Below are 13,946 nucleotides of genomic sequence, written 5' to 3'. Positions count from 1 at the left end.
ATGAAAATGAAGAGTTGTAGAGCCTATTGTCCGCCATACCATACTCCATACTATGGAGTATATGTATATGCCATACCATATGTATTTAGCCATATGTTCAACCTTCATGAGCACGTAGATTTCATACTGAAGGCAACTGTTTTTTTTTTTTCAATTTCTTTTCTTCGCACGCTCGCATCAGTTTTGGGTTTCCAGCTGAGGATGTCATCCATATAATCAAATCAACATGGCCTTACATGTAGTCCCTTGCTAGAGCATCTCCTAACAAGACACAGACGGTGTTAATATATTTTTCACCTGTTTTTGGCAAACCCGACTGACTGCAACGACTTCCGACCCTAAGCACATTAACTTCCAATCGATTTTTTACAATTCTGAATTGTTCTGGGCGTCCATAATCCCAGGTCCATACACAGCACGTTTAGCTGAGTCGACCTTTAGCTAGATGTGATATTCTTATGCCAGTCAGTTGGAACGTTCTAAGAAAGTCAATATACAGCACTGGTCGATACATTTGTCAAATGTCGGATGGCATATAATAATTGTTATCGGATACGTCTTAAGTTTCCAAGATACTGCAGTGCAAGTACTATGTTTGTTCACCAAACTACTGACACATTTGATGCCAGACGTAGAAAATTATGCTACCTTGAACCTTGAACGTGGATATCTATGGGATGTCAGCACGGGATACAGTGGGTCCTTCTCTTCCACTCTTCTCTGTCCTCCATCAGTGAGCGGAACTCAGGTGTTGATATGTCCCTGAGTCCCTATGTATGTATGTATGTATGTATGTAAGTCCCATAACCTTGACGGTCGTAGGGGCATCATGACAGCCAGCAGCATGTCTGGACTTGTCACGATGACTCCTCAGGCTTATAATCTTGGCGGCGCCTATCTCCTCTCCAAGATTTGGCTGATACAGACGGGGTTCGCCAGGTCTCCGTCCGGGTGAATGGTGTGAATCACCATGTGGCTATACAATACAATTCTAAGTGAATCACCAACTCCATACAGTAGTATGTGTACCATCACACACCGGGGCATGCCCCTACTCTTTTTCGAAAGGTGTGGTGGGATCTTTAACGTGCGTGGGGTGTGGCTCTCCTCAAACACGGGACCTCCAGTTTACGTCCTATCCGAGGGACGTCCCTAACCGAAGCTAGGTACTCATTTACACCTGAGTGAAGTGAGGAAAATCGTGTAAAGTGCCTTTCCCAAGGGCACAAGATCGGTGACAAGGTGGGGTTCGAACCCACGACCTCTGGGGTGTGAGCCGAAAGCGCTACCGACTGCGCCACACGTCCCTATGCTACTCCTTTATTAATAGGCTAAACAACACCAACAACAGCATAATACAATGTCTTCTGAAGTCAGATTGTCAATACAGACATTTTTATAAGATAAGTATATAAGATGTTGTATCTATAGTTTGTGTTTCTATGTCTGTACCGTTGTTTTCTATGGGTGAATTACCTGAAATAAAGACATTCATCCATTCATTCATTCGTTTCAATAAAAAATGACATGTCTTTCTTCAGGCATACATTTAATGCTATATAGATGCATATGCCAAAAAGCAGTTACTCAAGCAACTGGATATGATTTTGAAAAGTGTACCAAACGAGGACAAATCATTTGCTTGTCTGCATACTGCACACCAGTATAAAATCATTGTTGAGATAGTTATTGTTTGTAATCTGGGCAATAGACACTTTCAAAATCATATCCAGTTGCTTGAGTAACTGCTTTTTGGCGTATCGTATTACCTGGATGTCTAACCTTCATCGACGTATAGATGCATATGATTTAGATAGAAGTATACGCAACAGACAACGTTGTCTATTGCCCAGATTACAAACAGTAACTATCTCAACAATGATTTTTATACTGGTGTGCAGTATGCAGACAAGCAAATGATTTGTCCTCGTTTGGTACACTTAATTATTAGCTGCACAGGTGGCAAAATCGAGTTTTGTTTCATTATGTATAAGCCTTATATTGAGTATTTCCATCATTTTCGTCAACTAATCCATGTTCCAAGGTTTCTTAGCTGCTTAGATGTCATGTTCCCACTTAATCAAAACCATCTGTACAATGATTGAAAAATTTATTTTGCAAAGTTGTTTCAGTGATAAATGGATGTTGTAATAGTTGGAAATGAACATAACACAATATAGGTATCATTTCATGTTCAACAAGGTTTATGATGTAAAAATGTGAAAATGTTGGAATCTTGTTTTCTTCTTTAGCCTGCCTTGTTTTGTTTTCGCCCTATAGCACTAGAGGGCTAGAGTTGGAGTCTGCGGAGGATGTCATCCATAAAATTTACGTGCTGTGGCCTTGGCCTTTGGGAATGTAGCTGCAATAAAATTCCAAATATCGTGGTTATCTATCTATGCACGACGCCGTCTCAATCACAACATGTTTGGAAGAGTTGGCAGGGATACGGCTGGATATCTGCAACGATTGACAGACAAAGTTTGCAACTTGTCGCAGATCGATTGGCCGGGTATCTTGTCTACCGCGGTGTCCTACAAACTCTCTTCGGGCCTGTAGTATAGTTCCCACCGCCCAGTTGAACTGGGCTCCTCGGCAGGAGTTTTAAACACAATCGGAGTTGATTAGTTGTAGGCTGATTGAACTCCCGCCGTGCAAAACCTACCGAAGAGCCCAGTTGAACTGGGCGGCAGAGAAAGTCTACATCCCCGAAGGGAGCAAACTCAAACCACGATAGACCGGACAACATGCTACAGATCGATGCAAAGATAATTAGTTTGACCCAACACTGGCAAAGCTTTCCGGATTTTCGTGCTGAGTTGAGTACGTGACGAGGCTGAAATGAGCAGGTACAACTAACCACGGCCAGACAGCTGTCTGGGCCCACCGTTGTTGTTGTGCCAAGCCGTATCCAATTTTCTGCGCGTTTTCCCTATAGCAGCGTCCGCCCGTTTTATCTCACAAATGCGGCGTTACAGATTGAGCTGAGCGCCAAAGGGTAAGACTGTACGTGCTTAACGAGCCGACTTTTGCTTGATTTCCGCAACGTTTTGTGTCCGGCAGGGTCGAACAATTTCACCCCTGGAATAATCCCGGTAAATGTCTCTGTTTGGGTGATCTGTAATCGCTTGGCATGCATGGGCCGTTCTCAAAAATTCTTTCCCACAATTAGCCACCTCATTTGATGTTTCGAAGCTAAATTCTAAAAAAGAAATACGTACTTTTAAAACTAGAAAGGTAACATTTGCAAAGCAAATACACAATGTTTACCTTCGCATTTGGTCTGCTCTGTTAATTCTTACTCAACAACACCAGTTACCATGATGACAGACGTCTGGTTCAGGTCACTGACCTTATATTTGTTTGGAGAAGAAGAAGAGGTGGAAACAGAGCAAAACTATTATGTTTAAAAGCCTCCCAGGAAAAGTTGGCTATAAGAAACATATCCTAAGAGAGCCATTTTACCAGAATGTTCCTTTTTGTCATTATGTTTACTATACCGAAGGAAAACATCTTGTTCTTGCTCTGTTTCCTCTTCTTCTTCTCCACACAAATAAGGTCAATGACCTGGACCAGACGTCTGTCACCATGGTAACTAGTGTTGGGTTACATCATGTTTCAATTCTATAGCAGGAGGGATTTAGAGTCCTGTTACCATATAAATGAATGTGTTTGAATACGAATTAACAGAGCAGGCCATATGCGAAGGTAAACATTATGCATTTGTTTGCAAATGTTACCTTTCTAGTTTGTGATAGTTATCTCTTACCACAGAGCTATTCTATTACACCAAGCATTTGCCTATGCATTTTCGAGCGTTCTGGTGGCATAATAATATAGCATTCCTGATTTTTTTCACGGTTCTTTTATGTTCACGATTTTCATGGTCACTTCTGTACCGCGAACATATCATTACAGTTAATAAATAATTCGTCTTTTGTCCCCCTTCCCCTCCGTGAACATATAGTTCTGTTGTGAACACCTCCATTTTATTCAGAACGTGAAATTTTGCTACCGTGAACATCAAGTGAGCTACAGCACTGTCCGTGGCCATGTAAATCTGTTGCAAAACACTGCAATTTGGAAGCAATTATGTGACCAGTGTACAGGATGCAATCTCTGCTATGGATGCTTTTAAGTGTCCTGTTGTGGTAATGGGGGAGGATATGGGATGTACAGAACCACTCTCGTCATGGCTATTACCTACAAAGACTGCAGTGTCTCTTCCTCCTGACTTGTTCTGACAGTAATGTGCTTTATATCGTAGCAAGATGTATGAGGCAGTTGAAGTAATGTGTCCACCAAGAATGTCTTCGGTTTAACTCTCACATTTTTCAACAAGAAATTGGAGATTTCTGGCGCAACCCCCCGGAACGTGTCTTGGGTTTACAGGAATGTATTTGACGTGTATATACTGTATGATCATGAGAAAAAATTATCAGTTGTTGTGAAATTACCATCAAAGTGTGGAATATTACGTCACATATACGAGTGTGTGACGTAACTCAGTCCGGTATTACACCAAGGTTTATGTTTCGTACCATGCTTACACAGTACACATTCCTGGTGACCTCCTACCACATCCTACAACCCATGGCACGCCGGGTCACAACCCGGTCAATCGACTGAAACCAAATCTCTGCCCACTCACCTTCCACTCCTAACAAAGGGCCAGATACATACAAATAACCTACCTACCTACCTAGTCCTATATATACAAATACATATAAACCAGTGCCGCCCATAACAATACTTCCCTCTCGGAAGCAATCACTAGGAGATGCATGTACCATACGTGATTTGTTTTTGCGTAAAACGAGAAACGATTCATCAGCAGGTGACTTGAGTTACGGACCCTCTAGATCTTCTGCTTGAAGACGTATTGGTCTCATCTATCAGACCTACTGTGATGAACAGACATAGATAAGGGTAAGAGCCAACATGCCAGAATAATCAGTATCGTGATTGAGTGCTGGCTAGGGAAGAAGGAGAGCCTACGGCGTGCACCACACGAGCGTTAATATATCTTTACACCAACTATTCATCTTTTTGAAGTGTGCAGCAAAATAAAGCGCGGGCACTGGTGCAGATACGTCAACTGCAATGCCGTGTGCAGTGGGGTCGTGTGGCGTAACGACAGAGCGTTCGGCTTGGAACCTAGAGGTCCCGAGTTCGAATCCTGCCATACCACCGATCTTGTGGTAGGAAAGGCACTTTACATGGATTTCCTCACTTTATTCAGGTTAAAATGAATATGTCTATTGTCCGTTAATTTTGTCTTAATTATTTATTTTATGTAAATTTAATAAGATTTAAATCTGACAAAAAGCTTGAGTGTACCTTCGCCATGTCTTGTAATAAATGTTAGAATAGAAAAAATGCCGTGTATGTGTGTGTGTACCTACGGTATGCACCTCACGAGAGCTGATATATATATTCACACCAACTAATTCATCTTTGTGAAGTGTGCAACAATATATAGCGGGCGCTGCAGATATCTCAACGTCAACTGCAATGTCGTATGCTGCCCATACTCTACTCATAGACTGTATCTTTGTGTTTGTGCCTACAGTATGTACCTCGCGAGAGCTGATATATACTAGTATTCACACCAACTATTCATCTTTGTGAAGTGTGCAACAATATATAACGGGCGCTGCAGATATCTCAACTTCAACTGCAATGTCAAATGCAACCCATACTCTACTCATAGACTGTATCTTTCTGTCACAAAACATTCCTTGAAAACTATAATTGTACATTTCCGGGATTCCATGGTTGCCTTGAAGCTCTACCACGTCTTCTGCAGATTGTAAGATAAGTAGGAGTTTGGATGGTTGATTGTATGGTACCGCGGCCGTACTGTGCCCTAGAGGTCATAGCAGATGGCGGACGCCATTTTGTATTCTATTCATGTTTTGCTTTGATGCGAGGTTTAGGCGGCATGCGATGCACAAGTAATTCTCTAACCTTAAAAACATTTTTCCGGTCGGATATTTTGACTTGTTGGACGGAAAGCTAAGGGAATCAACTCGTTGAATGGATTATTCTAATTGTAGCAAACCCATAAGAACAAGAATTCGGAGATCTCAGACCTCCATAAAATATTTGGATCTTGTGTGATGGTGACTGTCTCCTCTTCTCATTCAATATGGTGTCTACAAGTCTTTCTTTATCGTGCAAGGGAAACAACACCAGCTGTCAGCTGTCAAGGAGGTCATGTAATGAAAAACACCTGTGGACACAACGAGTGCTACCAGATTTAGATATGATTGATACCTTTGTCCCTCTGGAAATGACTGAACACAACCATATCCATTACAACCTGATATAAGGGCCATGCTAAAACACAGACACACGCACGGACACACGCACACCGACATATCGAAAACAATACCTCCATTTTTCATGGAGGTAATTATAGCCTTGAGCTCTTAACCTTACTCTCTGCATTATGGAATAGCGGATGTGGGCTTGGTATGATGTTAGCACGGTCAAGGGCACTTACATGACTTAAAGGGATCGGAGAATTGCAAAACTAGCATAATATAGCACCTTCGGCCTATGACTGAAACCTCTTATGTCGGAGGTCATGTGTCCTCAATAAAATGCAGGGAAAGGCCGTCAATTCAGCCAAATTCGGAGAATCATAACAATAAATCAATAAGAAAGACCTTAATTGTACATTTTTGCTCATTGCGAACTATACAGGTCACGGCAAATAGCGATGGTAGACTAAAATATATCTATAGTAAAGTAAAACTACATATGTACAGGTTCTGCTTCTTCTCGCTTCTTAAGACAGTTGTAAATGTAAGAACATGTGGACCTTATAGTACGATTGTTATCGAGTTTCATGAGGATTATGAATTTTTCCTTTTCATAACGTTCTTTTGCAATACATAGGACTAAGTCCGTCTGAATATAGATGAAAAATTGTGCAAATGTGTCTAAACTCACCAAATTTGCCACACACATAGTTTCTAAACATGTATTCTAAACAAATCTGGATATTGAACCATCTCAGTTTCTGACAAGAAGCGTATCTTATTGAAAATCTGACTACTTTTTATGAAAAAAATGTATATTTTATCATTGAAACCACAGAGTATATTAAGGCCATGTTGATTTGATTATATGGATGACATCTGGCGCGCGCTTGAATTTTCGGCCGTTGCCAAAAAAAAGTTTTCAAGCATACTGTAAATCGTACAAAACAGTTGCAAAAATATACCGTAAGTTAGAAAAAAAATTTATTATGACTAAAAGCCACACCGTCGTAGAATTTTAAAATCAAACGAAAAAAGACGAAAATGTAAAGAAATGAATTTGAAGACTAGATTATTCGCCAAACCATACTCTGTGTCATTTGTTCAATCTTCATAACCACATAGATTTCAAACTTTTTTTTTTGCAAAACTTTTTTATTCGCACGCGCGCATCAGTTTTGAGGTTCCCAGAGGATGCCATCCATATAATCAAATCAACATGGCCTTACAAGCAAAAGTTTACGGTAGAACGTTACGTTTGCCATTTTTAGCGGTTCTAGTAAGAACTACGCACTAAGGGTCATTTTACTGCTCCAAATCACTCTTCTTTAGAACACTAGATAATTACATTGCTGATAAGATACCAGACGAGTACACTATCAGTCAGTTGATTACTGCAGCTCTTTGTCTTCTGTAGGTGATCATTAAAGCCAGACCAGCAGCAGTCCTGGCCGCCCAGCCAGACAGACGGAGTTCTGATGCAGACCAGAGTCCTCTCTTCACCAAGACAACATCAAAAATCACAAGGATACAGGTAGGTGTACCGTAAAAATGGCGAGGCTGTATATGGCATCATTTGCGTGTCAAAAAAATGTACCTTACATTGACGAAACTACGTCTACGATGCTGCAAATTTAGCATTCAAAAACGTCGTCAAAGACAGGGAATATTGGCACGTTTAGGGTTAATTTCATATACAGTTCACAATCTACGTTATGTTACTTACTCATATGATTTTACGCCCTGTACTATGTATTTGTTTCCTGTGCCTCATTGGAAATGAGTTCATGAGGAAGTTGGAGATATAGCAACCCAGGTGTCTCTAAATTGAAACGAATAAATGAATCGTGCTTTATCAATGCAAAGACCATTCACTACAAGAAACTCAATCCTTAAGCACAGTTAAAAGCACATGCGTAATCAGCGTAAATGTTCTAGAGGGAAACAAATGGACCTTTACGCATGGTTTAAGGCGTCCTTAAAGATACAATTTCGTGCAGTGATTATCATGCAGACACGGTTCTGGATAGTCTTCGCGTATCCAGAGCCGCGCTTGCGGCATACTTGGATACTTGAAGACGATCCAGAATCGTGTTTCTGATACGTGGAGACCAGATCCTTGCCTGATCCTACCCCTAACCCATACAGGCATAGAACTGGATAGGCAGGGTTCTGGATGCGATATACATGCACATTTGGTTGCGGGTGTCACAGCCATTTTTCAAAATTTATATTCAGAAAGTTGACTCTTATTCGTGTCATTTCTGGGACATTCCTGTCACTTCTTATCCATGTATATTGATGTTTCGTTTTACAGTTTAGTCATGCATTAGTAAGCATGCAGCACAATTAAATGAATTTCCTAGAACCTAGATCATGTAAGATTCTGCCATTAGGGTTCGTAACATACAGCTAATAATTATATTTTCTCAAAGAATGTCTATAGACCTAAACTTAATGAGCGAGGGAATCAGTGGCCTCATCACAATACGATTCTTTCCAAGAGTACATGTTTATGTCTTTCTTACGATGTTCTTTAATAAACTGCGTATTCGAGTATGTCAAAAGCAATCGACAATCAAAACAAAACCCTTAACCATTATAGATAATGCAATGTATCTCGCTACATCAGTCAGGGCTCGAAATTCAGTTTTGGGAATAGGTGCACTGGTGCACCCAATCTAAAAAAAGTATTTTCGGTGCAGCATATAAGATAAAATAAGTAGAATGTCTGCAAAAACTATAATCATGTTTCATTTCAAGAAAAGTACTATAACAAAAATTGTCTTATTGTTTTCTTAGATGTTAAGAATATGCTGTAACTACTATACTTTTAACATCTTTAAATACGTTAAACATAAGAAAAACACCAGTGCACCTATAGAAAAAAATTGGGTGCACAGCTCCACATTTGGGTGACTAATAAGGTGCACATGTACCCGGTATTTCGAGCCCTGTCAGTACTTGTAAAAGCACTGATTGATAAAACCGTTATAAACATAAGCTTCCACTTGCAACTGAAACAAACCGGTAGACCCAAGTGATTACAAACGAACTCAGTTAACGGCATTGTCGTAATTGGATTTACAAAACGTTCCCGCACTTCAGCCTTCACTTTATGAGGTAGAACGTTGATGAGAACAAATAAGGGACGAGTGTAATCAGTGTACAGGACTTAGTTATGGCCCATTAAGTCTACACAATTATCATTACCGTTTTGTGGGTAGGACTAACTTGAGCTGCTGAAGACATCATTGTAGTCGTAACTGTTTTTCGTATATGTTCCCTTTTTGGCGACGTCTCAGGGAGGAGCCTAATGGTACAGCTTGCAAGAATTCTAGGAATTGTACAGGAATTTTGTACACAGGCATGGAATATCCACAGGAATGCCTGCCATCTTTGTTTGTTAACATGCCCACATTCCTGGAAACCTTGGGAGAACCTTGTATTTTCTGTGACCCCGGGGCTCGTTCACTATGCACTCAGGGTAGGGTACAAGGCTTCCTCAAAATCATTAAATCATGGCAGTGTCATGCAAACAATAACCCTAACAGCAACCACCATCGCCATGGCAATGTATGTTTTCATTGCCAGTCTTGTTGGCAGATGTTTCCATTTTGTAGTTATGGACACAATCTATAGGCATGTTGTGTTTTTTTGCCCCACTTTTTTTTGCGCTCTCGCATTAGATTTAGTGTCTCCAGAGGACGTTATCCATGCAAATTACTTTTTGTGGCCTTGGGTTTGGTATCCTTGTACCTTTGTGAAGCTGGTGTATTAATTTTGTGTCGTTCCTTTGCAGAGAATCGAGTCACTCGAGCGCGTTGCATCATGGGAGGGATCATGACCATCATCCTGGTGGCGGGCTCCATCTTGGCCCTCTTGACGCTCATCGTCATCATCATCATCCTGTGCTGCTGTCGTCTGAAGGAGCACTGTGACGCGTGTTGCCCGTCCGAGGAGGACGACAAGAACTTCCCACACATCTACAGGACACACCACGGGCTTAACGACAGGACTAGTAGCACGACTAACGCCCGACAAGGAAGAATATGCCGGTCGGGAAGTCTGTACGTGTCTGCCGTATGACTGGCGGCTTGCTGTCGGGACGATACAGACCCTTGCACACCCTCTCGCCTTTACACTGTCCTCGTTTTTATTGTCTGTGAGAATTTGATTGGTGACTCCTTGATGCCATGGCCGACGCAGTACTTATAAATTACACGTACCGCTATCATTAATACACATATCCCATAGCTCTGCCCTCATCCGTCAAAGCCTAGAAATACAAATGTTTTAGGGACATGGAGCCAACGTCTCATTGGTCGAACCGATGATTATTGCCATACTGCTATTGGTTGAACATGGAGCCAGTGTCTCATTGGTCGAACCGGTAATTGCCATACTGCCATTGGTTGAACTGCTAATTGTGATGGACACGGAGGATGGGTCTACTGTTTCAACATACCGAAGAAATACTACAAGTCATCATATGTGTCTGTACAGAAATATTACTAAAAACCTCGGCGCAACGTTATGGATATTTTGACATCTTCGTTTGGCTATGCAGCTTGAATATCTAGATGAAATAAAATCTGTCTTACAAAATATGGCACAAGTCGGTCCGTTTTCATGTTGTAAAACAATCTACAAATACATCTGGATTTTTATCTGCTACATAAAATACAAGAATGCTTTTTAAAAATCTAGCCGGGAGCCAAAATAAGAATAGCTGGTTGGGTGTCGTGAGTATGGTAACGATGTGGGACTTAAATAATTGGTAACTTTGGCGACTTGAATTGGACTTCGATTCTGCTAAAAAGACTGGACTGGATGCACAATTGTAATGTCTCATGAGCTCTTTCCAACGGATAAGAAATATTTTGTAATAGTCTATTAGTAGTTAAGAATTGCATCAATTCTTGTTTCATTCGGTCAGTCTTTCCCTCCTGATATCTGCTTGGTTTTCATTCATATTGTGACGTATCTGACACCCAACCGCCCAACTCAATACAAAGCCTTGTGGCCCCCGGCAAAAATATCTACTTCGATGTGAAATCATATGTCAAGACGTGTATATGCTGTAAAAAGATACGTTGACAAAGTATAAATTATGGCTCTAATGAAGCTTGCTTTCTCATTTTACTGATACTTTTACGAGGAACAGGTGAATAGTAGACATTCTTTATGACTGCTATTGTGATATGATATGAAACAATAAACATATATTTGTCTGAGTGGAGTTTGCTTTCATGCTCCTAAAGTATGGACTTTTTTATGCTCGTTAAGTATGGATGGCAACGAACGACCAATTCGACCTTCCTGTCAGTCTTTATTCAAGTAAAATTACGGACACACAATCAAACAAACAAACAAATACAGTTAGATATGTTATAATACAAGTAGTTTATTAGAGGCTACTTGGGGCAAAGAATTGCGTTACTTAAAGGTTAACACCACTATACATATATTATGTTAACGTTAAGGTCATTTGCATAATTAATGAGGACATCTTAAAATGAAGTATGACAAAGGAGAGGAATTTTACACGAAAAATATTTTCATTAGAATTTAGAAAACTATAAATTAAACTAGATTATGCTAATTACGACCTTATTCCCATAGTCAATGAGACAAATGTAAAAAAATTTACAAAAACTCATATATTTCATGGAGGTATGAGATCTCCGAATTCTTGTTCTTTCCTGTATATAGCTGGTTAGAACATTGATGGGATAACGAAGTCTACAAAAATCTTGTCACCGCCCGGGATCGAACCGGGGACCTTGCGCGTGTGAGGCGCACGTGATAACCACTACACTACGGTGACTCCTGAACAACTAGCCATGCTATTAGTGTTCCAACTTTGTCAATCACAAAGTGAATGAAATATCCTTCTGAACATGTTTACAAGATTAAACAGTTGCCTGATACTTTTGCCCTGGAATCTTTGGTTATTAAAATCATTGAAAGATCATTGAAAGATCATTGCGAGATCAATCAAAGATCATTGTAAGATCATTGGAAGATCATTGAAAGATCATTGAAAGATCATTGTAAGTTCATTGAAAGATCATTGCAAGATCATTGCAAGATCATTGAAGTCTTTCAAATTTTGGACACTCGTCAATATCCTCTATTGTCTAGTCCAATCAACAAATTTGGATGGATCTATTGAATGTAAGCATCTCTTGATTCTAGAAAACTAGAACCATCACTATTTAGAATGTACTTCTATTTACAGGGGTATTATTTTAGATAGCTCAGGGTCTGTGTGTCTAGATCAGTTTGTCCGAATAGCGTTGGTTGCATGGTAGGTGGGAGGTGATTTTGACAGATGATCGATAGGGAGATCAAGCCTGTAGGTGACCCAGGTGGGTGGGAGTAACCTTAAGTTAACCCTATCTAGACGGGGGGGGGTAAAAGTGCCCGCGCCAACTTTGGTGTCGGATAGCGTCTGAACGGCTTGTGCTAGGGCCACCAAACTTGGTCGGTGACTTTTCCTAAAACATTGTTGCTAAAAATTACATAGCAGTGAGATAAATTGATAATTTTTCGTCTTATTTGCCATGGCAACGGGTTTCTGACAGGCTTTTTTTGCACAAATCAGTACTTTGACATAAACAATGAAATTTTTCTGGTTTTTATGTTAATTTACACATGCTTTCTAATATCAATAACATCTTATATAATTTCATGTAATTTTTATCATTAATTATGCATAATTTATGCCGAATGATCCCCCCCAGTCCCAAAGATCCCAAAAAATCCCAGTCTAGATAGACTTAAGTGAGCAATACGTGAGGAATTCATGCTCAGAAAGTGGTGTAATACCAGATTATTGTTCTGCACAGTCCCAATACTTTCCCAACAACCTAAAACACTTACAAGAGATCAACAATATCCTGTTCCTTGTTCAAACTGGTTCTAGTATAAAACATATCGTGATACTCATGATACAAAACACGTAGACTTCATTCTACATTCAACTTGGGCGTGGGATATCAGCTCAAAGCCAATGTCGTCCATTTATTTACTGGAAGAAAGCCAGAGGAAAAGTCAATAGAATAGAGATGGGATGGGAATATCATATCAAAAATGTCGTCCTGTCCTTTATAAAAATGGATCAATAATGTGCCCTTTGCTCGTCCCAAATATTACTTTTGTGCATTCCTAAAGGTCAACAGTATATTTTATCATTTTTCACACATCGTGCAAAATCGAAAATATACCACCATATAGGCTGCAATATCAGTAAATGGAAAAAAATATTACGACGCCGATTTGTCCCGACATGCAATTTGATGGTAATCACAGGTGATGAGCAAATTAAAATGGCGGCTTAGCGGGTGGATAAAATTTTCTGGCGTTTATCTGTCTTTTATCCGCCGACGGATTTATCTAATACCTACAATCACAGGGGCTATTTGGAAGTAATCCTGTTATCTGTGACGCTTAGCTCCGTAATTGTGAAGGATTACACGCCATTACGTATCTTATTACTGGGAGAGATCGCAAAGGAGAACCGCCATGATGGCGTGACCGTTTTGCGATAATGACGTAAAATGTGTCAAAAGACGTAAAACACGTCGATGACAAAGCACGGCGTAATGAACCGGCTACTCTAATGTGATAATTCGTATCATTTCTAATCTTTTTATGAAGAAGGCAAAGTAT

At 40.2% G+C, this 13,946-nt stretch overlaps 1 protein-coding gene and 2 non-coding genes across 3 annotated transcripts; 1 reads left to right on the top strand and 2 right to left on the bottom strand.

Annotated features, from left to right (window-relative positions):
* Nucleotides 1–1,234: 1,234 nt before the first annotated feature.
* On the bottom strand, nt 1,235–1,307 carry Trnav-cac. Its single transcript has one exon. It is a non-coding gene; the product is annotated as a tRNA-Val (tRNA).
* Nucleotides 1,308–10,091: 8,784 nt separating this feature from the next.
* Nucleotides 10,092–10,374, top strand: LOC109482447. Its single transcript, XM_019785151.1, has one exon. The coding sequence runs from the start codon at nt 10,101–10,103 to the stop codon at nt 10,356–10,358; it is 258 nt and encodes an 85-aa protein (XP_019640710.1). The 5' UTR covers nt 10,092–10,100; the 3' UTR covers nt 10,359–10,374.
* A 1,652-nt stretch (nt 10,375–12,026) lies between these two features.
* Trnav-cac lies at nt 12,027–12,099 on the bottom strand. Its single transcript has one exon. It is a non-coding gene; the product is annotated as a tRNA-Val (tRNA).
* Between the last annotated feature and the right edge of the window lie 1,847 nt (nt 12,100–13,946).

The sequence above is a fragment of the Branchiostoma belcheri genome, unplaced genomic scaffold (genome assembly GCF_001625305.1).
Source record: "Branchiostoma belcheri isolate BF01 breed outbred unplaced genomic scaffold, Haploidv18h27 scaffold6, whole genome shotgun sequence".
In the NCBI taxonomy this organism is placed as follows: domain Eukaryota; kingdom Metazoa; phylum Chordata; class Leptocardii; order Amphioxiformes; family Branchiostomatidae; genus Branchiostoma; species Branchiostoma belcheri.
Note: the sequence above shows the minus strand (reverse complement) of the source record. Positions and strands in the feature narration are given on the sequence as shown.

What these genes read in the sequence shown, in the direction of transcription:
- LOC109482447 (XM_019785151.1), top strand. Translation starts at nt 10,101, where the DNA reads ATGGGAGGGATCATGACCATCATCCTGGTGGCGGGCTCCATCTTGGCC.